General features: G+C 45.0%; 1 protein-coding gene across 1 annotated transcript; it reads right to left on the bottom strand.

Annotated features, from left to right (window-relative positions):
- Nucleotides 1-24,590: 24,590 nt before the first annotated feature.
- On the bottom strand, nt 24,591-27,013 carry LOC112633604 (cystatin-9). The gene is made up of 2 exons (XM_025400360.1): nt 26,727-27,013; nt 24,591-24,900 (listed from the first exon to the last, which is right to left on the bottom strand). The coding sequence occupies exons 1-2, from the start codon at nt 26,970-26,972 to the stop codon at nt 24,760-24,762; spliced, it is 387 nt and encodes a 128-aa protein (XP_025256145.1). The 5' UTR covers nt 26,973-27,013; the 3' UTR covers nt 24,591-24,759.
- Between the last annotated feature and the right edge of the window lie 949 nt (nt 27,014-27,962).

Consider the following 27,962-nt stretch of genomic DNA (forward strand, 5'->3'; position numbering starts at 1 on the left):
GAGTTGCTTGAGTTTCTTATGTATTTTGAATATTCATTTCTTATCAGACGAATCATTTGTAAACATTCTCCCTCCATTCCGTAGGTTGTCTCTTCACCCTGTTAATTGTTTCCTTGCCTGTGCAGAAGCTTTTTCATTTGATGTAATTCCACTTTTGCTATTGTTGCATGTACTTCTATGGTCCAATCCTAAAAATTGTTGCCCAGAAAAAATGTTATAAAGCCTTTCCTCTGTGTTTTCTTGTAATAATTTTACAGTTTTGAGTCTTACACTTAACTACAAGATCATTTTGAACTGATTTTTGTAGGTAGCGTGAGATAAGTGTCTATTTTTTTTTTTTTTTTTTTTTTTTGCATAAGGATAGATGGTTTTCCCAACATCGTTTCCTGAAGGGACTGTCCTTTTCTCCCTGTGTGTTCTTGGCATTTTTGTCATAAACCACTTGACCATAGGTGCTTAAATTCATGCCTGGGCTGTCTAATATTTCCTTCAGCCTATGAGTCTGTTTTTATGCCAGTTTCATGCTGTTTTGATTACTCCACCTTTGCAGTCGATTTTGAAATCAGGTAGAGTGATGTTTCCAGTTTTCTTCTTTTTCTTAAGATTTATTTGGCTATTCAGCATCTTTTCTGGTTCTCATACAAATTTAGGATGGCTTTTTCTGTTTAGGTAAAAGGCATCATTAGAATTTTAATGGCTATTGCATTGAATCCATAAGTCACTTGGGTCATATGGTCATTTTAACAATATTTATTCTCCCAATCCATGAACATGGAATATCTTTTTATTTATTTGTGTCTTCTTCAGTTTCTTTCATTAATGTTTTATAGTTTTTGGTTTACAGATCTTTCATTTTATTGGTTAAATTTATTTCTAAATAGTACATATTTTGTGTAAAATAGGTTGTTGTTATCATATAGAAAGCCTACTGGTTTGTGTATGTTGATTTTATATCCTGAGGCTTTACTGAATTTTTTTATTAGTTATAACAGTTATTTTGTGTGGAGTCTTTAGGATTTTCCATATAAAAGATAATGTCATCTCTAAACAGATACTGTTAAACTTCTTCCTTTCTGATATGGGTGACTTTTCTTTATCTTGCCTTATTGCAATGGTGTGACTTCTAGTACTATACTAAATAGAAGTGGCAAGAGTGAACATCCTTGTCTTTTGCTTGATCTTAGAGAAAAAAAATTCAAATTTCACCATTGAGTAAAATGTTAGCTGTGGTTTCGGCATATGCTCTATTGAGGGTTTTTTATACCTAATTTTTGAGGGTTTTCATTCACGAAAGGATGTTGAATTTTGTGAAATGCATACACTGAATCTATTGAGCAGATCATTTGTTTTTTGTTTTCCGTTCTGTTAATGTGGTGTGTCACATTTATAGATTTTCATATGCTGAACCATCCTTGCATTTCAGGGATAAATCCCAATTGATTATGGTAAATCATCCTTTCACCATGCTGCTGAACTGACATTATGATATTTTATTGGGGAATTTTGCATCTGTGCTCACTGGAGATATTGGCGTGTAATTCTCTTTTCTTATATTGTCATTCTCTGGCTTTCATATAAGAGTAATGGTAGTCTTATAAAATAAAGTAAGTTGTAAATAGTCTGTTCTCTTCAGTTTTGGGAAATACTTTGAGAAGAATTGGTATTACTTCTTTAAATGTTTGATAGAATTCAGCAATGAAGTCACGAATTTCTGGGGTTTTTTTTGTTTTTTGTTTTTTTTTTTTGACAGGAGATGTCTCGATCTCTTCGAATTTTTTATTTCTTCATGAATCAGGCTTGGTAGCTTGTATGTTTCCAGAAATTTATCCATTTTATTATTGTACACAATTTGCTGGCACATAATTGTTCATAGTAGTCATTTAAGATCCTTTGTATTTCTCCGGTATCAGTCGTAATATCTTGCTTTTCCTTTCTGATTATATTTATTTGACTCTTCTCTTTTTTTCCTAGTCTAGCTAAAGGTTTGTCAATTTTGTTTATCTTTAAAAAAAAACAATTGTTTGTTTTGTTGATACTTTCCATTATTTTCCTAGTCTCTATTTTATTTCTTTCTTCTCTGATCTTATAATTTTCTTCCTGCTATTAAGTCTGGGCTTAGTTTGTTTTTCTTTTTCTGGCATCTTGAGGTGCAATATTAGGATGTTTATTTGAGGTTTTTTTCTTATTTGATATAGACATTTGTTGCTATAACTTTCCATCTTAGAACCACTTTTTGCTGCATTCTGTAAGTTTTGGTATGTTGTGTTTTTATTTTTGTTTGTCTCAAGATAATTTCAAATTTTCCTTTTAATTTATTAATTTACCCATTGATTATTCAGAAGCACATCTTTAAATTTTCACATTATTTGGAAATTAAAAAAATCTGTCTCATATTGATTTGTAGATTCATACCATTGTGTTCAGAAAGAATACTTGACAATGATTTCATTCTTCTTAAATTTGAAATTTTTTTGCCTGATGTAAAATGTATATGGAGATTGTTGTTTGTGCAATTGAAAGTAATGCATATCCCACTTCTGGTGGCTGGACTGTTCTGGACATACCTGTGAGGTCATTTGGTCCAGGGAATAGTTCAAGTATAATGTTTCCTTATTGTTGTCTGTCTAGATAATCTGCTCATTGTGGGAAGTAGAATATTGAAGTTCCCTACTCTGTGCTGCAATCTACATCTCCCTTTAATTCTATTAACTATTGAATTGTATGTTTAGGTGCTCAGATAGATGCCTGGTGTATTTGCATTTATAATTCTTATATACTCTTAATGAATCAATTAATTTATTATAAGGATCTTCTTTGTGTTATTTAAGTATTTTTGACTTAAAGTTTATTTGAACTGCTATCAGTATAGGTATCTCTGTTCTCTTTTGATTTGTTTGCATAGAACATCTGTTTTCATCTTTTTCCACCTATTCCTACATTTAAGGTAAGATGAATCTCCTGTAAGCAGCATAGGCATGGATCTTATTTGGTTATCCATTCAGCCATTCCATGTCTTTTGATTAAAGATTATAAACTTTTCATATTCAAGGTAACTATTGATATGTAAGGACTTACTACTGCCCTTTTGATAATTGTTTTATGGCTGTTATGTAGATTTTTTTCTTTCTTCCTCTCTTGTTTTCTTCCTTTATGATTAGATGATTTTATGTAGTAGTATGCTTTGAATTTTTTTTTTTTTTTGAGATGGAGTCTCGCTCTGTTGCCCAGGCTGGAGTGCGGTGGCATGATCTCGGCTCACTGAAAGCTCTGCCTCCCAGGTTCATGCCATTCTCCTGCCTCAGCCTGCCAAGTAGCTGGGACTACAGATGCACACCATTATGCCCAGCTAATTTTTTGTATTTTTAGTAGAGATGGGGTTTCACTGTGTTAGCCAGGATGGTCTTGATCTCCTGACCTTGTGATCCACCTGCCTTGGCCTCCCAAAGTGCTGGGATTACAGGCGTGAGCCACCACGCTCAGCCTGAATTTTTACTTCTGATATTTTCTTTATTTACTATAGGTTTTTGGTTTTGGTTACCATGAGGCTTACACAAAATATATTGTAGTTATAACAGGCTATGTTGAGCCAACAATAACTTAACTTCAATTACATTGAAAAACTCTGTGCTCTTCTCCTAGCATTTTATCATTTTGATGTCACAGTTTACATCTTTTAATATGAGTATCCCTTAACACAGGTGTCCCCAACCCCTGGGCTGCAGACTGGTACCGGTCTGTGGCCTTTCAGGAACCAAGTTACACAGCAGGAAGTGAGGAGTGGCCAAGCAAGCATTACCACCTGAGCTTCGCCTTCTGTCAGGTCAGCAGTGGCATTAGATTCTCACAGGAGTGTGATCTGCATATGAGAGGGATCTAGGTTGTATGCTCCTTATGAGAATCTAACTAATGCCTGGTGACCTGGCACGGAGGAATTTCATACCAAAACCATCCCCTACCCCCTACCCCCCAGTCCACGGAGAAATTGTCTCCTATGAAACTGGTCCCTGGTGCCAAAAATGTTGGGGACCACTGCCATAACAAATCATTGTAGCTACTACTATTTCAAAGAGTTTTGTCCTGAAATCTTCATACTAAAGATATAAGAGATTTGCAAGTTACCATTATAGTATTAGAGTATTCTGAATTTCAGTATGTACTTAGTTTCACTAGGGAGATTTTTATTTTCATATATTAATATGCTACCAATGAGTATTGTTTTCTTTCAGCTAAAGGACTGTTCTTTACCTTTTTTTTTTTTTAAACAGAGCCTTACTCTTGTGAGATCTTGGCTCACTGCAACCTCCACCTCTGCCTCCTGGGTTCAAGGAATTCTCCTGCCTCAGCCTCCAGAGTAGATGGGATTACAGGCACCCACTAACATGCCAGGCTAATTTTTGTATTTCAGCACCATGTTGGCCAGGCTGGTCTCAAACTCCTGACCTCATTATCCACCCGCCTCACCCTCCCAAAATGCTGGGATTACAGGTGTGAGCCACCATGCTGGGCCAGCATTTCTTTTAAAGCAGGTCTAGTGGTGATGAACTTCCACAGTTTAATTTGTCTGGGAAAATTCTTACTTGTTCTTCATTTCTGAAGGACAGATTTGTTGGGTATAGTATTATTGGTTGCCAATTTAAAAAATTATTTCAGTTTATTTAATGTATCATTCAGCTTTGTCTTGACTTTTAAGGTCTCTGCCGAGAAATCAGAGGATAATCTTATAAAGATTCTCTTGTATGTGACAAGTTGATTTTTTCTTGCTGCTTTCAAAATTCTCTTTGCCTTTGGCAATTGAAAATTGTATTATAATGCATTGGTAAAAATCACTTTATATTTAATTTATTAGGGTTATTTGGGCTTCCTGAATCTGTATGTTAATTTCTAGCTCCAGATTTGAAAATTTTCTGCCATTATTTACTTAAAGAAGATTCCTGCCTCTTCCTTTTCTGTGTTCCTCTGGGACACCTGTATTGCATTCAGTGGTTTGCTTGATAGTTTTCTATAACTCCTGTAGGATTTATTTACTCTTTTTGTGCTTTTTGTTTTGTTTCTCTCACAGGGTAATTTCAAATGACCTGATCTTAATCTCACTGATCCTTTCTTCTGGTTAATCAAGTCTACTGTTGAAGTTATTTGAAGAACTTTTTCAGTTTAGTTAATTGTGTCTTTAGCTCCAGAATTTGTGTGGTTTTTTTATGGTTTCTCTCTTTTTTGATCTTATAATTTTGTCTGTGTACATGTTTACTGATTTTATTTATATATGTTTTGATATTCTCTTTTAGCTCACTGAGCATTGAAATATAATTACTTTGAATTTTTTGTCAGACTTTTGTAAATCTCCGTTTTTTAGGGTAACTTACTGGTGCTTTATTTTTATGGTAGTGTCATGTTTCCCTGATTGTTTGTAATCCTTATGGCCATGTGTTGGTGACTGTGCATTTCAAGTAGGCACTTGTTCCAATAAATATAGACTGACTTTGAGAGGAAAAGCCCTTCACCAATCATCTTGTCCAGAATTCTGGGCAGGCATCTGGTATGGTCCATGGTAAGCTTGTTGCTGGAGTTCTCAGGCAGGCTCACCCAGTGCTTGGTTCTATAGGGTTGGGCCTGCAGCCTGGGTTCACCAGGATTGACCTGTTGATTGGGTCTACAATGATGGTTCTATAGCCTTTCTCCATGTTGTTGGGCAGGAAGCCTGAATTAAGTAGGCAAGCCTGAATCCTGGGTCCACAGAGGCTGACTTGGCACAGAGGAAGTCTTGAGTCTGTGTCTGCAGTGTCCAGCCAGGTACTGGGATGGGCGTGGTGTCTGTGATGGAACTGGAGCCTGAATGTATAGATTCTAGCCTAGCCCTGGAGAAATCCAAGAGCCAGCATCGATGGCTATAGGCCTGGGTCCTCAGTTTTCAGAGGCTGTCCTAAAGACTGAGTCCACAGGGGTGGTTCCTGAGCCTTGTTCCACAGGGAAAGCGTGTGCAGGAGTCTACTGGTGTGGTTCTGGACTCAGGATACACTGAAACATGTCTTGATCTTGGGACTGGAGCCTGGTGCTCTGGGGACCAGCCTGGGTCCTGGGGCAGTGTAATGCATTGGAGTCCTAGAATCTGGGTCTGCAAGGTCTGGTCTGGAGCATAGGGCTACAGAAGCCAGGCTGGAGGCTGGATGTGTGCATGCTGATCTGGAGGTTAGATTCATGAGGACTGGCTTGGAGCCTGGGGCACAGGACCGGGTTCAGATCTGGGGTCATCCTGAAGGCTGAATGTGTGGGTACAGGCCTGGGTCCTGGGGCTGTGTGGGCTGGCCTGAAACCTGGGTGTGCAAGGGAAATCCTAGAACCTGGGTTTGCAGAGGCTGGACTGGCAGTGGCAACTTTTGAAATAGTCCTGATCTTTGAGTTTACTGGAGCACAGGATTATAGGGGATGGTCTTGAGTATATGCAGGCTCGTATGCTCAGTCTTCTGGTGCTGACCTGAAGTCAAGGGTTTTAGTAACTGGACAGGTGCTGGGTTATACGTGAAGACTGATTCTGAGGAGGCAGCCTGGAGCCTGTATCTGTAGGAGCTAGCCTAGTGCTGGGATTGGCCTGAAACCTGGGACCACAATAGCCATCTTGGTGTTGGGGTGGGGCTGTAGCCTTGGACCATGGTGCCTGCCTGAAGATTGGGGTCCTGCGGGACTTCCTGGCACTGGTTTTACTGTGGTAGGTGCAGTGTTGAAGTCTGAGGCAAAGTTCAATACTCCCTGACCTTCCTTCACATAGGGGATATTTCTGTTCACAGTATATAGCCTGGAGTAAAAGGAAGGGTGATGTGGGTTGTATAAAACTCTCCTTACTACTCGCTTCAATGTTTTATTCTTATTTCTGTGCTATCCAAGTGTCACAATCTATCACTTGGTTTGATGAGTTCCTGTGAGGGTATTTTATTTACAGGTAGTTTCAAATTGAGGTATTTGTGAAGGGATGAATGTGGAAAGTTTCTATTCTGCCATCTCGTTGACATCACTCCAAGGATTTTTGTTATAATAAACATTGTGAAAATGTCCCACGTAATTGAACTTGAAAAGCAGGCAATTTAATTCCTGTATTCCTGAAAGTTTTCTGTCTACCTAGGCTGGTTCAGAAGTTAAGCAGTTAGTTAATCCTCTGCTAAGTACAAAGTCCTCTCACTCCCTTCCTACCTCTCCCATGCCTCTGCACATCCCGTACTGGAAAATCCCTCCCCTCTGGGGGAAAGTAGCTTGGTCTTGATTTCTTTCTTGAACAAATCCTATACCTTTATATCTTATGTAACTTCCATTTTACTTGATGCTGCTCTTTCATGTTTCTTATGTTGCTATCCAGGTTCATGAACCCCTGGGGATTTGCGAGAATGCAGACTTAGTTTCCAAAGGCGGGTAGACCCTGAGGTTCAACATTTCTTTTTTTTTTTTTTTTTTTGAGACGGAGTCTCGCTCTGTCGCCCAGGCTGGAGTGCAGTGGCCAGATCTCAGCTCACTGCAAGCTCCGCCTCCCGGGTTCACGCCATTCTCCTGCCTCAGCCTCCCGAGTAGCTGGGACTACAGGCGCCCGCCACATCGCCCGGCTAGTTTTTTGTATTTTTTTTAGTAGAGACGGGGTTTCACCGTGTTAGCCAGGATGGTCTCGATCTCCTGACCTCGTGATCCGCCCGTCTCGGCCTCCCAAAGTGCTGGGATTACAGGCTTGAGCCACCGCGCCCGGAGGTTCAACATTTCTAAGAGATTTTCCAAAGATGCTGCTGCTGCCTCACACGTCAGGACCATTTTACGAGGGTGAGCCTGGAAGTCTTTCTTCCACCCACCAACCTGCCACGGATCAGGAAAGGCATGTAAGCCACACTTCAAGAGCAGAGGCCACAAGACCAGGGGAGCCCAAGGCCATGTCTGAGCTCATCCAAGCACATGAGGTGCCTGAGAGGAGAGAGTCATTGCACCTCTGGCCACATGGGTTATTGGCTGTGAGCCCTGAGACAGCAGCTCAGATGTATCACTTGTGCCACCTGGAGCTGGCTCAGGAGTCCATCTACCCAGATCATACTTGTTTGCCCTGCTGAGAATAACTCCATCAAACACCCAGCCCCTTTTATCAAGAACTATAGCACACAAAGTTTCTTAGCATGCTGATGTTTAATGATCTATACTACATGATTAGGCTCAAGATGTGTGTATTTTCTAAAACGCTCGTCTAAGATCTCAAACACGTGCAAAATAGGATAACAGACAAGTACAAAGCTGCTCAGCCACTGAAGAGTCGTCAGGAGAGAAGTGCTGATGGCCACGGCATGTGGGAGCAGCACATGGCCAGGCCTGTGAGTAGGTTTCACTTAGTGGAATCCCTCCAAGCAGGTCTTGTTCAGGAGGCTGAAGTATGTCCTCCAGGGTCTGGTGCTGATGGTGAAGAAGCAGGTGAAAGTCTGAGAGAACAAGCACAGGAGGGGACAATGAGTCAGGGAGGCTCAGGAAGCTCCTGGCTCAAGCTCTGAACAATGGCTTCCTCTCCACATTGCCCTTTCCCAGGTCAAGCAGTGGGAAGACAGGGGCTCTGGCCATCAGGTGCTGCCCCCAAGCCTGAGTCCTGGGCTGTTCTGGAGGTTTGAGCTGAACTGCAGCTCTCTTCTGACCCAGGGGCAGTCGTGCCATGTGTCCCACTCCCTAGCAGTGGCCCTCAGGGGAACCCCGGGCTGTCCTGGTGTGATCCCTGCACCTAAGAGCAGCAGGAGAATGTGTTGTCCCAGTGGAAGCAGTTCCCAGATTTAAGCAATTAGCTACCTATTTGTTAATATTACAGTAAAGGGGTTGATTAAGTGTAGGAAGAGTTTTCCCAGAGCCAGGCTTTACTTGGAGCTTGTCCCCTAGAGCAGGTGCTGCAGCTCAGCTCAGGCCCTGGGAGGAAGGTAGTGGAGCTCCTTCTCAGCCTTTTCTCATAAAAGAGGGGAGTGTTTGTTCCTGTGAGCCGAACTGCAGTGTTTGTTGTCTCTCTTCTAGGTCTAGCCACCCAGCGAGTCTACCAAGCTCTGGGCTGGTACTGGAGGTTGTCTACTCAGAGTCCTGTGATGTGAACTGTCTATGGGTCTTTCAGCTGTGTATACCAGCACCTGTTCTGGTAGAAGTGGTGGGGTGGGGGTACAGTGGACTGTGTGAGGGTTCTTAGATTTGGTGGTTTAATGTTCTATTTTTGTGCTGATAGCCACCTGATGGAAGGGCCATCAGGTGGGGGCAGGGCTAGGCATGTCTGAGCTCAGACTTTCCTTGGGCGGCTCTTGCTGCGGCTGCTGTTGGGGTTGGGGTGAGATTCCCAGGTCACTGAAGTTGTGTATCTAGGAGGATTATGGCTGCCTTTGCTGAGTCACGCAGGTTGTCAGGGAAGTGGGAGAAAGCCGGCAGTCACAGGCCTCACCCAGCTCCCACGCAAACTGAAGGGCTGGTCTCACTCCCACTGTAACCCCCACAACAGCCCCAAGTCTGTTTCTAGGTGGTGGGCAAAATGAGCTTGAGAACTTGCCCCAGGCTACCCATCTCCTGGCTGTGAAAGAAAAGGGCTTGGTTTTTCCCCTGCCTGTGGAGTCTACACACAGGATTCGCACCCTTTCCTGAGTTCTGGCCAGGAAGCTTCTCACCCATTCAAATTGTTACACAGTTCAGCTAGAGATTTCCTTCTCCGTGTGGAGTCTTGTTCCCTGCTCCTCTGACAGCCCTCCCAGTGGAACCCTGTGGCACCAGGCAGGAGTGGCCTACTTGGGAGACCCAGCAAGCTCCCAGGGCCTTCCTGTTGCTTCCTCTACCCCTGTATTTCACTCTGTTCTCTAAATTGACTCAGCTCCAGGTAAGGTAGGAAACTTATCCCACAAACAGACTTTCAGTTTCTCCACTGGGGGTGTGAGTTCAGGAGAGGAAGGTCTCCGTTTCCCACTTCTGCAGTCGGGGCACTCACAGTAGTTGAGGTGTCTCCTGGGTCCTGCAGGAGCGGTTTGCTTCTTTCAGAGGGTCTGTGGATCCTCTTGGGATTGCTGGATTTTTGTTGCAGTCAATCTGGAGCTAGAATTCGCAATGTGAGCTTCTGCACGCTGCTCTGTTCAAAGCTACAATCTAGTCCTGTCTCCTGTCTGCCATGATGATCCACCACTGATTTTGTTTTAGCTGTTTTAATAAATTTATTAGGTTTATAAGTAGCAATATGGATAGATCTCAAAATCAGGATTTGGTATTATTTATTTATTTATTTATTTATTATGCTTTAAGTCCTGGGATACATGTGCAGAACATGCAGGTTTGTAACATAGGTGTACATGTGCCCTGGTGGTTTGCTGCACCCATCAACTTGTCATCTAGGTTTTAAGCCCGACATGCACTAGATATTTGTCCTAATATTCTCCCTCCCCTTGCTCCCATCCCCCGATTGTCCCTGGTGTGTGATGTTCCCCTCCCTGGGTCCATGTGTTCTCATTGTTCAATTCCCACTTGTGAGTGAGAACACGTGCCACCACCAATTTTTTTAATGTTGAGTTTTGAGAGTTTATTACATATACTAGATACTAATTGTTTGATGGATACACGGTTTGCAAATATTTTCTCCCACTCTATAGTTTGTCTTTCCATCCCCCTCACATGGACTTTCCCTGAGCAAAAGCTTTTAATTTTAATAAGAAAGAATTTATCAATTTATTTTTTTTATGTGTAATGATTGGAGGTTTAGTTTAAAATGCATTTTCTGTGCATGGTGTTTTCATGTGCATATTAATTTATATTTTATGTCTCTAGAGATCTGCCCTTTTTCATTACTAGTATTTTTATTTCTTTATCTCTTTCTCCTTCCCTCTCTCTCTCTTTCCTCACTCTGCCGAAGAGCATGAGAACAGTGTTGACCAGATACTCATGGCTGAACACTTCCCCGCCACGGTGGAGTTTGTGTCACACGCATTCCACCTGCAGAGCACAGACTCATGTGCCTACAAGCTGGTGCGTGTCCTGAGTTCCTGGAGGAAGAAAGTTGGTAGCCACGTCCTGTCCTTCCCAGGCCTCCTTTACTTGCTACCGATAATGACAGGGGTGTGGTGTCTAATTAAGGAGTCTTGGTTTATCATTTGTAGTCTATAACAAGGTAAAATTTGAGGTCTATAGTATAGTAAGGTAAAACAAATAAAATCTAGTTTAGTAATTTTAAGATTTTAGAAAACATTTTACTTTGAAATATCTAAGAAGTTATTCAAATCTAATTAATAGTGCATAAAACATTTTTCTAAATCTTCATCTTTTCTATGACATTATTCAACTGAAGGATGACTTCATAATAAGGACTACTAAGGAGATGAAGCTACTGAGTTAAAAAAAATTCTGGACTAGAAATGTCCATGAAGAAAGATTGAGAAGTACTTCAAAGACATAAAATAACAACAGATACTTAGAAAAATGGGAAAACTGGAGAGAAAGAGAGAGAGAGATCTGCAGATTCAGAAGCAATAAGGAACCCCCATCAGTGCTGAGTGGCTGCTGTGTGGTCAGTTCCTCTTCTCTGATTTCCACCTGCTCTGAGCTCGTTAGTGGGTCTGCACTTAATGAACTGAAGGTTCTTTTACACTCTTTCTCAGACCACAGCTTTTAATCCTAAATGTTTTTCGTTTTAATCAAGTCACTACAGAACACAACCAGGAATGCACTGTTTATCTGGGCTGCAGGTATGGACACTGAAAATACTCTCCCAATGGAGCACTTTTGGTTAGGAGGGAGAAGTGGGATTGCTCTTCCTCCTTCAGCACTAAGATCCTGCAAGAAGGGCAGAGGGACTCCAACCCTGCACAGAGCTTAAGCCTCTGGAAAGACTCTGTGCAAGGCCCTGGCTGGTTCTCTGTCCCCTGCTCTCTGGGTGGAACCTTCCACGTGGCTTCCTGAATCTGGCCGTCCCTGGGTCAGTGTGGGGTTTGATAAGAACGTATGAACAAGGATGGATGATATGGAATGGAATGAAATAGAATTGAGTGAAAAGAAGAGCAAGAAAAATTTCAAAGTACATTTTGCAATGGGGCAGATGTTATTTCTTGAAGCTGTTGTCCCAGGGGTGTGTGCCTATGTGTAGTGGGAGTGCTGTGTGTCATTCTTCTTGCTGGAGGTCCGGTGGAAGGATTAACAACACGCTGTAGATGAGGCTCCCTCTGTCCCAGAGCTGAGGTTACCCTGAAAACCCTTGGAGAGCCAATACCCTCCCGGGCACGTGGCACCGTCCTCTGGGAATGCAGTTGCAGGATCAGATGCCTGCTGAGAGTGAAGCCGGGTCTCATCGCGGGAGAGTTGGAGGTGAAGCTGGAGACAGAGGATGCATTAACGGGGTCTGACTCAGCCTGTGTCTGCTCCAGGACCCGCCATGCACACCTGCTCTTTGCTCTTAACTCCTTAATCTGGAATAAGGTTCCCCCGATTTTACCACCAGTGAGCTGATGCCAAGCCCATGAGTGAGATCCCTAATGGAGTAGCATGTTTGGGCCTCTCCCTACAGTGACTGCATCTTCACTTTCAGGTATTTAGGTGCAGCAAGAGGGGCGTGTTCACTGTATTCTCTCTGTGTATATTAGATAGAGTCCAAGACCATAGTCTCAATGGAGCTACTGCTGGGGAGATCTAGATGTGGGAAATTTGAAGACGACATTGACAACTGCCCTTTTCAAGAAATCCCAGAGCTGAACGATGTAAGACAGGACACCAGCTTCCCTCCTGGACACAGCTGTGGATGCCTCATGGGGTGTGGTGTGGGCACGGGTGCAGCTGACAAAGAGACTTAGAAGAGTGAGCCCGCAGCAGCCTCTACCAGGCTGCCCTGCTCATGCCTTAGTGGGGAGGACAGAGGGGCAGGCAGCCAGGGGTCCACTTGCAGGCTCCTGGCCAGTCTGAGTTTTCTGACTCTGCCCTGTCACGCCACTGCAGCTGCCTGCATGCAGGGCACATGGGCTTCACACTGCTCTTGTCCCCCTGGGGTCCTGGTCTCCCAAGCCTGAGTACAGGCTGTTCCCTCTCTGGTCTTCCTCCCCAGTCTTCGTCTACCTTCTGAAGAAAGAGCCTGGTGGGGATCCAATATCACCTCTCTCTGAGTGTGCAGTTCTCAGGCTCCCCCTCCCCTAATCTAGAGCCTGAGGCAGGTGGAGGCTGAGGAGGGGCCCCACTGCCCTCCCTCCCTCGTCCTGTCCTGGCCCCTGCTGAGCTGCAGTGCCTGCTCCAGAGGGCAAGGACAGGGGACAAGGGGAAGCCCAGCTCTGGGGAGAGCCTGCCTAGGACAGGTGGACCCCTCATCAAAGGATTAACTAATAGGTTAAACATTGGCCTACATCTGAGAGCAGCTCTGGGGAGACAGAGTGACTTTTGGTGCTCTCGGGGGTATGAATCACTCAGGCCAGCCTGTGGAGTCCCGGGAGGCCACTGTCTGGGAAGCGGGTCCTAACACGGGTTACCCTGAGTGAAGAGGGAGCCCCAGATCTGGAAGCAGCTAAGAAATGTCCCAGGAGTAAGGCTGGATGGCCCTACATGAGGACGAGAGCCGTATCCATCAATTGACAGCTTGGGAAATGTCCAAGGTGGATATTGATCCTTTGCTCAGAGTGGGAGCCACGAGCTTCCTGAGCCCCTGTCCCCAGTGCCTTGCCCATGTTTTCCCTCCCAGACGCTCACCTGCTTCTTCACTTTTAGGACCCAGCCCTGGGTAACGCAGTGTGAGCTCCTGTAAAAGAACTGCTCAGAGGTTCCCCTGATTGCTTCTCACCCGCAGGCCCAGGCTCAGGTTGCCCTCCCTCACCTCTGTGGACACTGGCATTTCTGCAAAGGTGGCTCTGCGGTAGCCGACCTACTCCATACTTGTTTGTTGTTTTCAATTTACAATTCCTTGGATTAATGACTGGGCATGTAGATGCTGTCAAAGGAAATTCCACACTTCTCCAGGTTCCTCAGGTAGAATACAGGTCATTAAACATCAACATTTCCAGAAGCTTTGTGTGCTAGTGTTCTGGAAGGAGGGGCCTGGGCAGTTGATGGAGTTATTCTCAGCAGGGCAGCCTCCTGGGCTCTCAGGGGTAAGTTTTTCTCCCTTGTTGAGCCGCTTCCAGAGGCACAGCTAAGGTGCATCTGAGCTGTCACTTCAGGGCCCCTTGCAGGCTGCAGAGGGGCAGTGAGGGTGGCCTCCCGGGGCACCGGATGTGCACATGGAGCAGGACAGGGACTCGGGATCCCACACAGCACATGTGACATTGGCACTAATGCTCAGGGTGCATGTATACCTAGTGTGTTAGCTGAGAATAGCCAGCAGCTATGGACACCCTGTCCATATCTCCCAGACCAGGCTTCGGCATGCATTCTCTGTAAAATTAAAGGAGTAACTATTTTGGTCTTTATAGGCTTATAGTCACTTTCCCAACTACCCAGCACTGCCGTTGTTTGTTGAAAGCAGCCATAGGAAATGCATAAACAAATAAGAGCAGTCCTGTGCCAACAACACTTTGTTTACACATGGAGACAAGCAGACCGGGCTGCTTTTGGTCCTCGGGTCATAGTTGCCAACCCCTGACCTAACAGGCCTTCTGAGTGCAGCTGCCGCTGGTATCCCAAGTACCAATACATGGGTAGCTCCCAACTCATGCACCTGCGATGTGCGCAGCTTGACTAGTGGCTTTCTCCACGTAACTGGAGCTCCTCCAGCAGAGCAGGTACACCCCACAGGTGTGGGAAAGGTCAAGTCTGAGAGTCACACTCCTTCTTCAGGAGGGAGGCAGGTGAATGTCCCAGTCTCCCAGCCTCCTGGCACCCGATTCAGAGGTGTGTGCCACATGGTTCTCAGAGCTCCCCAGCAGGATGAACGCCCCCGGCCCCAGAGTAACCCATCGAGAACAGACACCTTGTGTTTCCCTTCTCCATCTCCCTTTCTCACTTGTGCCTCCTGGGATCACCTCCAGATAAACCACCTGCACCCACCAGTCTGCGTTTCAGGGTCCGCCTGAGAGAACCCAACACAAGACCTATGGTGCGTTTGGACCATCATCTTGGCACGTGGACTCCATAGAGTTGCTGGGAGGCTGGCCTCTAGACTGTGGGTGTTCAGGCAAAGCAGAGGAAGACCCAGGCCCGGAGACCTCCCTGCGGCCTATCAACACTGAGGTGGGCACAGCTGCTGCACTTTGTCCCATCTGGTGGGTGGTTCTCTAGAACCCACACAGCCCTGCCCTGCCTTGCTCCAGACTTGAACAGATTTTCCTCTGAGACCCTCCCACCACCTCTCCTGTCTGCTCCCACCCTTGGACCTTCTTGTGACCCTGACTCCATCAGCAGAAGGAAGCTCAGAGGAGGCGCTTTATCCACCGTGATTCCAACAATTGTCCTCCAAACAATCCACCCGACTCATTCCATTCGAGAACCATTTCTGAGGCAGCTCCCAGGACAGGGTCTCATGGGGAATGAGCCCACTGAGGTGATGGGGGTCCTGGCTCAGGACCTTCTGGGAGCACAGCCGTCCCTCATGGAGCAAGGGGAGAGGAGCCCACTCCAAGGCACTGGTCCCTGGGAGGATGCACTAATTCCTGCCTGACTCAGACTACACGTGTGGGTCTTTAATAGTTTTCTATACCTTCTAGAAGGGAATATTCACGAAATATAGGATGTTTCCTGGTTACAAATGTATCTCCAGGGTTCAAAGCAGTGCATGACTTGAACTGCATGCTTGGATTTTGCATGCAGACAGGGCTAGTATTGAGGGCTCTGTTGCTTTGGAAAGATATCTCCAATCTCATGCTTACCATCCATTCCTGCTCCTGAAGTTGACCTCCCAATCACTTCTCTTTCTGGAATCTCTATAGTGAAGAATCAGGGAATTGCGGCCATGAATGCTATGTATGGTCACAAGGTGGGTCTGTAAGTAAATCCTGTGCCAGAGGCCAAGGCCAGGGACATGCTGGGAACACCTAGTCGGTAGCATCCCTGGGCCTCAGCCCCAGTAAGGAAAAGGGGCACAGACTGTAGCGTAGTGTCACAGATTTCCTCCTTCTCCAGAAATGTGAGTTCTCTCATCCAGGTCTGCATCCTCCAGGTCCTAGTTTCTCATCCTCTGTCTCTGCATCATTTACGTGGAGATGACAACTTTTCCTTGGCTGCCCTCAAATGTCTACAGCTGAAATAAAATGAAATAGTAGAAGAAAATACTAATTGTTAATCTGTTCGAAAATGTGTTAGATATGCATTTCCTTATTCTGCACTGCAGCCACTTCCTTGTCTGCTAGGGAGACATCTGGACACTTTCCTCTCCTTTCCCAGTGTGTCAGGGATGAAACATAGCCCTGGGGACGTTATAGGACTGAACAGAAAGTAACAACAATGTGGAAAACTTGGGTAGGGACTTGCACACTTCCTGTGCCTCTCTTCTCAAGACAGAGCAAAGGCAGATGAGGTGGAGCCTGAGGAGGAGAAGTGGCTATCAGCATATTTTCACAGGGACCACATCCCAGCTGTCGGTGGTTCTGGCCCTGTGTCTTGTGTCTGGATGACTTCCACCAATTCCCAGAAGAGACTAAGAATCTCTGGATAATAACATTAGACACACGAATGGGTAGAATCAAATAGAATTAAAGTTTTACAGTAAATAAAGGTGAAGATCAGTTTGAGGAATAACGTAAGAGCATCTACCTGCACCAAGAACGGAGCAGGTGTGTGGCAGTGGTGGAAAGGGAGCAAGCGGGCTTTGGAATTCTCAGAAAATTACCTGCTTCCTTAACTTCTTGCCAGCCAAGGTAGAGTGAAGTTCATCAAGAACACAAGAATTCAAAAACCCAATTCTCAAAATCAATCGCAAAAGTATTAAAACAAAAACTCTAGACAAAATAACAGTTCTTTGCTGTTTAAACTTAACAGCAAAGAACAATTCACAAATTGGGTAGCAATCAAAAGTAGAAAATGTTTAGAGCCCTCTGCTCTAGTAGCATTAGCAACACACTTTTGTAAGCTGAACATGGAAGCAAAATATAGAAATTAGCTGATTAGCCAGAGCTAGGCATTCGCTTTGCCTGGGCATGGTGTGGTGGGAGGCGTTTGCCTCATTCGGGGATCATGTACTGGGAGATGTCTAGTTACATAAGCAATTGGCTGGTTTGACTGTTTGTGACTGACTGAGGCTAGGTTTGTCTTTTAAAATGTCAGTTACAAGTAATGCCTCCAAAGTAAGCATCTGTTTGCTTACATAAGAGCTACAGTACAGAGACAACCTCAAGCTAATGGCCTTATTTGCTTTAATAATCATGAGAGGTTGGCCAAAGCTTTGGGCATTAACTCTGCTCTCTGTCATCATTATAACGGACTTAGTTGGTCTCAGTATGGTATTCATAAGATGCCAGGCTGAGTAATTCTTTTTGTTGTTCTTCATGTGTTTGTCATTCTCACTGGGGTGATGTTGTTTGACAAACAGTAGGTGGCTCCATGCAAACATTTAAGACTCAAGAGGACACAGTGAGCCAAGAGGACTAATCTGACCATCAGGAGGGAAATACTGAGACTAAATATGCTCTATAATCAAGGCCACCATGACCCAAATTAATTAAAGTCAAATAAATCAAAGAATGAGCCAAATGAAAAATGGACTTGTTTTAAACAAGTGCCTTATTAGTTGATTTCTTGCAACTGAGCTTCTCCTATACCAGACGTATTTACCTAAGTGCAGCAGACAGTGACAGCCATCTCACACCCCGCTCCCTGTTCAGCAAAGAGGTATTCCAAAGCAATACTGTGAACTACAACAAGTTTAGCAAGATGATTTGGAGGAGGCTGTGGCATTATAGCCTTTGCAGTAGAATCAGCTGTATGTTTGCAACATATGTCTCATCACCTCATTTATATATATGTCAAGACAGGAAAGGAGTATTCTACCACAAGATGCCAATTTAGGGGGATATATGCCTGCTGGCAAATTCTTTGTTATTCTACAATGCAAATTAAAGGGTGTTGACCAAGGCTTAGTTTCCAGACAGTGATGGAGTAAGAGTGGTGCTGGTGAAATCCGCAATGCACATGGACCTTTTATTTCTCATTTATCAAAGCCTGGATTTGCTCATTCTTATGGCTGATTGTTAAATCTTCTACAGATAAAAATATACCCTGGAGGGGCACAACAGACAGTTCCCTGTGGGGGGCTTTGTGTGTTAGCAGCTACCAGAAGATAAGCATTAGTATTACTCAGTCAAGGCTATTTTATTCAATTATCGCATGGCTGAAGGCTACCCACAGTGAGGGGATTTGGGTTATGAACGTATCTATAAATTGCTGCATAATCTTTCCCTTTGGTTTTTAAATTTTATTTCTGGCAAGACTTCACTGCAAAATCCTCACTAGAGATTCTGTCTACTGTTAGATTTAAACAAGAAATCTGAACATATGAATCTTAAAGTGTAATCCACATATGCAATTCCAACATGCATTCACACTAAGGATATCAGTAAAGCTTGTTATAGGGTGAACTAGAGGATCTCTAAAATCATATAGGAATTTAAGTTTAGCATGACCTCTCCAACATTCAGCTATGATTCTTGCTGAAGCTATTGATTGGGAGATCCTGATCATAGCATTATTCTGCCACTCATAAACAAAAAGAATGCACAGGGAAAAGAGAGAAAGGAACAGTTATTTTATGATGACATTAAGAGAAGTCTTGATTCATGATCTTGGGAAAGCTGTCTATGCCTAGAATGTCATCTGCTTCTGGGCAGTTTCACCTTGGAATCGTCAATGGATGTGCAGTTACAAGAGTCTGAAGGGGACCTTTTGAGATGAGAAATGTGGACTCAAGGCTCAAGGCCCTTAAGTTTTGCTGAAGTGTGGATACTGAGAGGAACTTGGTGTGGTCATTTCCAGTGGGGTTTAGGCACAGTCTTTTTCTGGTGTCATTTTTAAAAGACCCAATCTCTGGGTTCTAGATTACGAACAGTCTGGTTGTCATCAGTTGGTGGGTCATGTAAGACTTCTTTTACTTGATGAAAATACACTTTGAAATAATGCAGTAAAATTTATAATGCTGACTCGTGTTGGAATTTATAAAATCAGGAGATACATAAGGCTCTATTATTAGGTGCATAGGTCTTCTGGTAACGAGTTCATGAAATATTAATCTGTGTTTTCTTGTAGGAGTGGATCTGATTGCCACCAAAGCTGATAGGAATACAATTGGCCAAGAAAGTCTTGTTGATTGATTAGCTTTTCCAATTTCAGTCCTAAAATGCCATTCGCCCTTTCTCCTATACAATTAAGTATGATAGAAATAATGGTAATGCCATCGTGCATGTAAAACCTTATTTAACTGTGTTATAACTTGTCCAGTGAAATGAGGATTTCTATTGCTGGAGATTTATTCAGGAATTCCCCATCAAGAAAACACATTTTCTAAAAACCTTTTACTACTATTATAGTATTAGCCTTCCTGCATGGGAAAGCTTCTATACAACCAGAAAACACACAGATTTTTGTAAGAACATGCTGATATCCCACTGAGAATGGCAATTGAATGAAGTTCAACTGTAAGTGCTCAAATGGTTCAGCTAGTGGTGGAAATATTCCACCTGAGGATTTTTATTGTTTGACAGTACTTCTTATAGAATTTAACATATCAAGTAAGCCTAATTAGTTTATCATTATTTGTAAGAAGAGAAAACAAATTCTTTCGAGATGTGACATGGGTCAGCTGGAAACCCCCAAAGTTAGTTTAAGGTCACAAGACTTAATGTAGAATTTGATTTGGGATATAAATTTTTTTAAAAATTTAAAATTTAAAAAAAGAAGCAAGAAAAAAATAAAAAAATTTGTTTTGGGAAAGTGGTCAAAAGTATTAAGGCTTGAATACCTGATTAAATAGGATATGAAGTCACTGTGACAAAATGTTGTTACTCAAGATGGTGATGAATAGATTTCAAAGGCAAACACAGAAAGATACATTATTACAGTGAAAACCTTGACTCCTTTAACAGAGAGGTTTCGGTTTTCTAAAGTAACTAAAGACTTGACAAAAGACAACATGAAGCATAATAAATTGTTTTGATAAGACAGTCTTTGTTTCCTAGCTAGAATTCTTAAACGGTTAAAAAACAACTGTCACAATTTCCCATTAGGGCAGTACAATAATTCAAGATATCCTTGTCTTTTTAACATAGGAGGCCAAATTCTAGTGTTACGTCAGTATACTTTTGATATGAATAATCAATTAAACAAATTATAAACAATTTCTTTCAAATCTTATCAAACTTTATCACACATGAAATCTTTCCCAAGATATCTTTCCACAAACCTGGTACAGCTTCTTTTCTATCTGCTTTCCCTTTTCCATTGTGGAACAACCTGCCATTCTACTTTAGGTTAAAAAAATACCTTTTTCTTAAAGAAAAACACATCCTTTACATCTCATAGCTTCACCTACCAAAAACTTGTCTTACTATTCTTACATACGGAGTTGGTTCTCTTATTATTTCTAGCATTAATTACAATGTGTTAGTTATAACTCTTAACTACTATTAGCTTGAATTTCTAGTGAAAACTAGGGGGTAAGCAACAGTAAATGGCCTGTTTGTTAGTGATGACGGTGGTATTGTTTTCAGGTATTTTGGATTCTTATCTATTGCACCTTGCAAATGAACAATGTTGCCAAGATTAAAACTTCCCCATGTGCATGCTGTCATCCTAAACTGTCCTTAGCAAGGTTAACTTGTTTGTCCAAAAATATAAAGGTTTGTGGTCCCTAATTATCATACATAAAATTAGCCAGTATCCCAGCAAGTGGAGTGCCAGGCTCCTTTCTTTTGGATAAATCAATTTTCAGAAAGTACCTACCTGAGGGCTCTCACTGGTCTCAGTTCTGCTATTTATTGGATCCAATCTGATTCTGAATGGAGACTGGCTGAGGAAATGCACAAATAAAGTTGGAGGGGTCAAAATGCAAGTTTCTGGAGCTCCTATTTGAAAGGAAACTCACCCCCACTTTCCAGCTACAGCAAGACAGCACCGTGGCTCAGCTGGTGCCTTTGCTGGGTGGTAGGTTTTCCTAGATGCTGCTGGAGGTTGCCTTAGGATTCCACATCTGATACTAAATTGTTAAAGTAAAACTTTAAACAAAGTGAATTCAATAGAGTTTATTTGGGCAAAGAAGAATTCATGAACTGGGCAACACTCAAAACTGGAAAAGATTGAGAAAGCTTTTCTCTAGTAGCATAAACAGCAAGGTTTCACAGGCTGAACAAGGTAGCAAAGTAAAGAAATTACCTGATTGGCTTAGCTAGATGTCTACCTTATTTGGGCATGATATGATAGGTGCAATGACTTCAACATATATCTGCAGGCACTTGTAAACTTCAGAGAGACCAGAATCTCCTAAGTGCGTGTTAAAACCCAAGTTTTAGCCACCCCACTTCCCAGGACACTGACCAAGTAGGTGTGGGTGGGGCCAGGAAAATCCCATTTCTAACCAGCACCCAGGGAATGGTGATGTTCCTTGTCCTAGGTGTTGGCCTTATTTGGGTATCTTGGGATCAGAGGTCCCTAGTTATATAACTAACTGGCTGGCTGTTTGTGATTGATTGATGGTAGATTTTAATTTGTAAGTCAGCCATGAGAAATGCCTCCAAGTTAAGTTTTCGTTTGCTTATGAAAGAGTTCCAGGTACAAAAGCAACCTCATGATAGTGACTTATTACTTGCTTTAATAGAGGACACTGTAACAATGCTTATTAAAAATTCTTAAGAAATTTTAATTAAAATAATGGGCAATAGTTTAATCTTTGAGCACATTGCTTGTAAGAAAGCAATAACCATATATATACAACGATAAATATAAAATAAATATTCATCATACCACTTTTCATAACACAAAAAATTAGAAGAATTTAAACAATGAATTATGGGAACTGACTAAATGCAAGCTCCAGCTCTGACGAGTTGCTGTGCAGAGGGCCAGGTTGTCAGGGCCGGTGCAGCCTCTCTCTTCTCCAGAGGCACCATCCTGTTGCCTGGGGTCTAGAAACTCTCCTTTTTCTTTACAGTCAGGCGTAGTGCTCTCACCCCTTCCCCATTTCAGTGTGCAATGAAGAAATCACTCTCAACCTCACCCCAATGCCGTTTGAGGTGAGATACTTCTCACTTGTGGTTTGGTCTGCATGTACCCGCAATGATGGCTTCTGAACCTGCACCATTCCAAGTGTGGTCTGGGGACCAGGAACAGGTCTGTCCCAGGAGAGCTGGTGAGACGTGCAAATTCCCTGGCCCTGCCCAGACCTAGTGGTTCAGATTCCTGGGGGATAGGGAGAATAAGAACTTGGGTTTAGGGTATTTAGAACTTGCCTTCAGGGTATTCTAGTCCCTCTGAAGTTCACAGGTAACTACAGATACATGCTGAAGGCACCTTCATGGAGAAGAAACTTAAGTCTTGTCCAGAAAGAGTAACTTTATTTAATTTTTAGCTGGAGGATATGACGGTTTCTTTCTAGACGCCAGACTGTGGACGATAGGGGTACATCCCGCTGGGATGCAAATGCAGAAATTCAACTCTGAATTGGGTGCCCTGAGGTTGGGAAGACTGGGACACAGACCTGCTCACTTCCATGACAGAATGTGCCCCTCAGATTTGACCTTTCCCACACCTGCAGGGCGCACCTGCTCTGCTGATGGAGCTCATTTGCACAGATCAACCCCTGAGTGAAGCTGGGGGAGATACAGGTGCTTGGGAGCTGGTAGCATGGTGTGTCTCAGGGGCACCAGGGCCCAGAGGAGCTCTTAGCATCTGAGACTGGTAACTATGGCCTGAGACCCAAGCAGCTCACTGCCTGTTTGTGTAAATAAACACTTATTGGAACACAACCACTCTTATATGTTTGCACATTGGCTATTGCTCCTTTCAAGATATGACAGCAATTCTGAGTAGCTGAGAGACCATCTGCCCACAAAGGCCAGAATAGTTACTCTCTGGCTTCTTCAGAAATTTTTTTGCAAAACCCTGGTTTAGGTGATTTGGGTAAGGTCTTAGTAGCATCTAGTCTGCCCATGCATCTCACACCGCATCCCCTGGGGGTGTGCATTCCTGCAAATCCTGCATTTTCAGGGGATTTTTGCATCCCTGGGGATTTGTGAGAGTGCAGATGCATTTTCCAAAGGTCAGAAGCCCTGAAGTTGGATATGTCTAAGATTCTTCCAGAAGATGCTGCTGCCCCAGATGCCAGGACAACTTTATAAAGGTGAAGCTAGAAGTCCTTCCTCTATTCACCAACTTTCCACAGGCCAGGAAAGCTGTGTGAGCCTCCCCTCGAGAGCAGAGGCCACACGTGCTGAGTGGGACCCAGAGGCCCTGTCTTGCTCAATCATGCACATTGGGTGTCCTGCAAGATCACAGACTTTCTACCTCTGGCCACATGGGTCACCATCAGCCATGAGCATAGAGACAGCAGCTCAGACTTGTCTTGGTTGTGCCACCTGGAGCTGGCTCACGAGGTCCTAAGGGAGGGAGGACCCCACTGACACAGATGCAAATAGGCTGCCTTTCTGAGAGGAACTCCATCAACTGCTCAGCCCCTCCCTCCAGAACATGGCACAGGAAGCTTCTGGAAATGCTGATGTTTAATGACCTATTCTACATGAGGAACCTGGACAATGAGGAGTTTCTAAAATGCCAAGTCATAAAACCTCAGACACTTGCAAAGTAAGAGAACAAATATGCACGGAGCTGCTCAGCCACTGATGTGCAACTCCTGGGAACAGCTGGTGTCCACGGGGGAGGGGGCAGCATGAGGCCAGGCATGTGGCTTCCACTCAGGAGAGACCCTCTGAGCAGGTCTTGTTCAGGAGTTCAAAATATGTCTTCCAGGGCATGGTTTCAACAGTGAAGAAGCAGCTGAAGGTCTGAGGGAACAAACAGGAAGAGACAGTAGGGCGGGGTTTGGGGAGGTTCCGGAATCCTGTGGCATCTGCCCTTGACACAGGTTCCATCTCCACCTTGCCCATTCCCGGGCCAGCAATCAAGCCACGTGGCTCTGGCCTTCAGGTCTAGCCTGAGCCTGAGGCCAATCCTGAACTACATCATGACTTGAGGCTCCCTCCTTAGCCAGGGTCACTTGTGCCATGCCTCCTCCTCCAGCCCATGCCCCTCAGGGAAACCCCAGGCTGTCCTGGTGTGATCCCTGCACCTAAGAGCAGCAGGAGAACACTTTGTCCCAGTGAAAGCAGTTCCAAGACTTAGGCAATTAGTTACCTGTTTGTTAATCTTACAATAAGGGGGTTGACTAAGAACAGGAAGTTTTCCCAGAGCCAGGATTCGCTTGGAGCTCAACCCCTAGAGCAGGGTCTGCAGCTCAGCAGGGCCTAGGAGCGAGGGCAGTGGGGCTTCTTCTCAGCCTCCACCACTTTTGGGTCTAGGACAGGGTAGGGAAACCCTGAGAAAAGTATCCACAGACATTGTCACCATTGTCTCCAGGCTCTTTCTCTAGAAGGCAGGGAAGAATGGGGAGGAAGACTAGAGAGAAGGTTCTGAAGGCCATGTGGCCTAGGTGCAGGCAGCTGCAATGGTGTCAGAGGGCAGAGTCAGGAAACTCAGATTGGCTGGGGGCCTGAAAGTGAAGCCCTGGGCTCCCTGCCTCACTGGGCTTCCCACTAAGGCACAAGCAGGGCAGCCTGGTAGAGCCTGCTGTGGGCTCACTTGCCTTTGTCGCTCGGCTTTGTCAGCTGCTCCTGTGCCCACACCACACCCCATGCAGCATCCACAGTTGTGGACCTAAGGAAAGCTGAGGCGCTGTCTTACATTGTTCAGCTCCGGGCTTTCTTGAAAAGGGCAGTTTTCAATGTCATCTTCAAATTTCCAACATACAGTTTGGCGCAGTTGCAGATTCATGGAGAACACCATCTTACCTCGCCACTGTTGGACAAAAAGAGATTAAAGTGGATGCACTGCCTTCCCGCCCCTAAGTAGCTGCTACTGAAGATGCCATTTGTGCAGGAGAGACCCCAGCACTCTACTGCATTTGAGAGCTTGCCCATGGGCCTGCCATCAGCGCACTGGAGGTAAAACCCAGGGGATCCTCTCTAGACTGAGGAGTTAAGAGCAAAAAGCAGCTGGGCATGGTGGGTCTGGGGAGGATGCAGGCTAAGCTAGACCCCACTAACACATTCTCCACCTCCGCCCACCCCATTTCCCACGGTGAGACTCCAGCTTCACTCTCAGCAGGCATGTGATCTTGCAGCTGCATTCCCAGAGGACAGAGCCACATGTCCAGGAGGGTGTTGGATCTCCGAGAGTTTTCAGGGTAACCTGAGCCCTGGGACAGAGGGAGCCTCATCTACAGCGTGTCGTCAAAACCTTCCAACCGACCTCTACCAAGAAAAACGACACACAGTGCTCCCACTACACACAGGCACAAACCCTGGGAAAACAGCTTCAAGACACACCGTCTGCCCTACTGCAAAGTGCATGCTGCAGTTCTCCTTGCCCTCCTTCCCACTCCATTCTATTTCATTCCACTGCATAGCCTCCCTCCCACCCACCTATTCTTCCCAGCCCCCAAACTGATGCTGGGATTGCCATATCCAGGAAGCCACGTGGAAGGCTTTTAGGACTTACAGTCATTTAGGACTTATAGACCACAGTAAGGAGCTTAGATTTTATTCTAACGGTATTAAGAATGGAGGCGTACACCGAGGTCTTGGAGAATCAAGCAAAGCACTGGGAAAGCAGAAGCATGAGGCCTGGCCAGTCTCAATCTCTGAGACTTCCAAGGTTCCAGCATGACTCTTAGCAGACACCATTACTTGACCGGATGCCCCTTTGAGGGCTGCATCAGGCTTTTAATTCTCCTGAGAGGAGGCAGGAAATGAGCAAGGAGGAGAATTCCTCTGTACCAGCATTGCAATCCTGAGGATGGCAGAGAAGAATCCACCCCAGGAGGCAGAGAACCAGCCAGGGCCTTGCACAGAGTCTTTCCAGAGCTTAAGCTGTGTGCGGCACTGGAGTCGCTCTGCCCTTCCTTCAGGCTCTTGCTTCCGAGAAAGGAAGAGAAATGCTCCTTCTCTCTCTAAACCAGAAGTGCTCCGTTAGGAGGGCATTTTAACTGTTCATGCCTGAAGCCCAGCTGAACTGTGCATTCCTGACCACGTTAATGATTTCATCAAAAAGGCAAGCATTTTAGGATGAAGGTCCATTGAGGAAGAATGTAAATCAGCCTTCAGTTCATTAAGTGCAGACAGAGCAAGGAGCCCAGAGAAGGTGGAGATCAGAGAACTGACCTCTCACAGTGGCCTCTCAGGGCTGATGGTGTTCTTTATTGCCCTGAATTCTCACTGTTCTCTCTCTGTCTCTCTCTCTCTCTCTGTCTGTGTGTGTGTGTGTGTCCTTGCTTTTCCGTTTTCATTTTATGACCTTGCAATATTTCTCAGTCTCTTTGGTTATTTTCTCTTCTTGTCAGCTTCATCTCCTTAGAAGTCCTTACTCTGAAGTCACTCTTCAGTTATACAATGTCATAAAAATCATGAAGATTGAAAAATATATCTTGCATGTGAATAGACATTTCCCTAATTTAAAAATATTTTTAAGTTCAATGTTTTCCAAAACTGAAACTACCGTAATTAGTTATGGACTACCCAACTATGGCCTGCCGATGGTGAATCAAGTCTCCTAGACCAGACACCTTGGTCCCTCACTTGGGGCAGATGGAGAAGAACAGGACAGAAGAGGATGTGGTCACCAACATTTCTGTCCTCCCTCCATGAACTCAGAACGCGCAACAGCCTGTAGGCATGCTCCTCCTTGCTCTGCACGTTGAAAGTGTTCAAGGCAAACTCCACTGTGGTGAGGAACATAGGATCCTGGGTTATTTTATTATTACCACCCATTTCCTCCTCAGAACACTGGGCATAGGTTACCAGGAGCTGGAAGCCCATGCGAAGCAGTGACAGTGCCCAGGGCAGAGCCTTCCTCCTCTGCGTACTCGACATGATGCAGGCTCCAGCAGCCCCTGCCTTTGCCCTTCAGATCCGTGGTGTCCACCGGAGCCTTCCAGGGCTCAGGTCTGGCCCTTAAATTCACGTGCTGGGGCAGAAACTCCTCCCTCCAGGCCTCATCTCTGTAGTTACACACTGTCTCTTCCACACATGGCCTCTCTTCTTCCAAAGCTGTTTAAATCATCTCCTGTTCAGGGGAGAGGAACAGCACCCAGGCAGCTAGGTTGGGAAAGACCAGCAATGGGAGAGAGAGTGCCCGGAACATGAGGCCCAGCCTCAGCTGCCCCAGCACCTCCACAGGCTAAAGGGGCCCTCCACTGGGCGCCCCAGTGGAGGTCAGAGCCCGGCACAGGAACACAAGTGCAAGAGGTATGAGTGGAAGGTGAGCGCTGGACTCAGTAGTGGAGGTGGGATGGGAGTGGGAGGATGAGTAATAGGCAGGAAAGGATGGAAAGGGGTGACAGTGGACGCTAGGATCGTGGGTGAGCAGGCACAGGGCCCAGAGAAAGCGCTGGGCCTCTTGAGAGAGAGGCGGGGAGCCCGGGAGGCCTGGCGCGAGGTCCTGCAGGTGTCTGCTCCCCCGAGGGTCTCAGGACGGGGGCCCCAGCCTGGGGGTCCTGGGCAGGGGTTGAGGAAACCAAGAGCAGGAGTCCCCAACCCTGTTCTCTGCACCTCCCTGAATGCAGCTTCCCAAGCCAGGGACGCGCAGCCAAGTGCTGGTACTAGGGGCCTGGCTCCTTATGGCTGTCCCTATTCCTCAAAGGTGTTTCCAGGACGGGTGGCCGCTTGCAATTGGAGCAGTGGAGAATCAGAAAGAGGAAGAGGCCCCCAGGGATGGCTGAGGTGCGCCCGTTAGGTTGTCACGGGTGCCCTCTTGTGGCCACAGCCGGCACAGCTCAGCGGCACAGTTTGTGGGTGGAAATTCTGAGTTCTCCACCAAGACCCTCCTAGCCTCCCACTCCAGCAGCAAATGGGGCTCTGAAA

The sequence above is a fragment of the Theropithecus gelada genome, chromosome 10, assembly GCF_003255815.1.
Source record: "Theropithecus gelada isolate Dixy chromosome 10, Tgel_1.0, whole genome shotgun sequence".
NCBI classification, from domain to species: domain Eukaryota; kingdom Metazoa; phylum Chordata; class Mammalia; order Primates; family Cercopithecidae; genus Theropithecus; species Theropithecus gelada.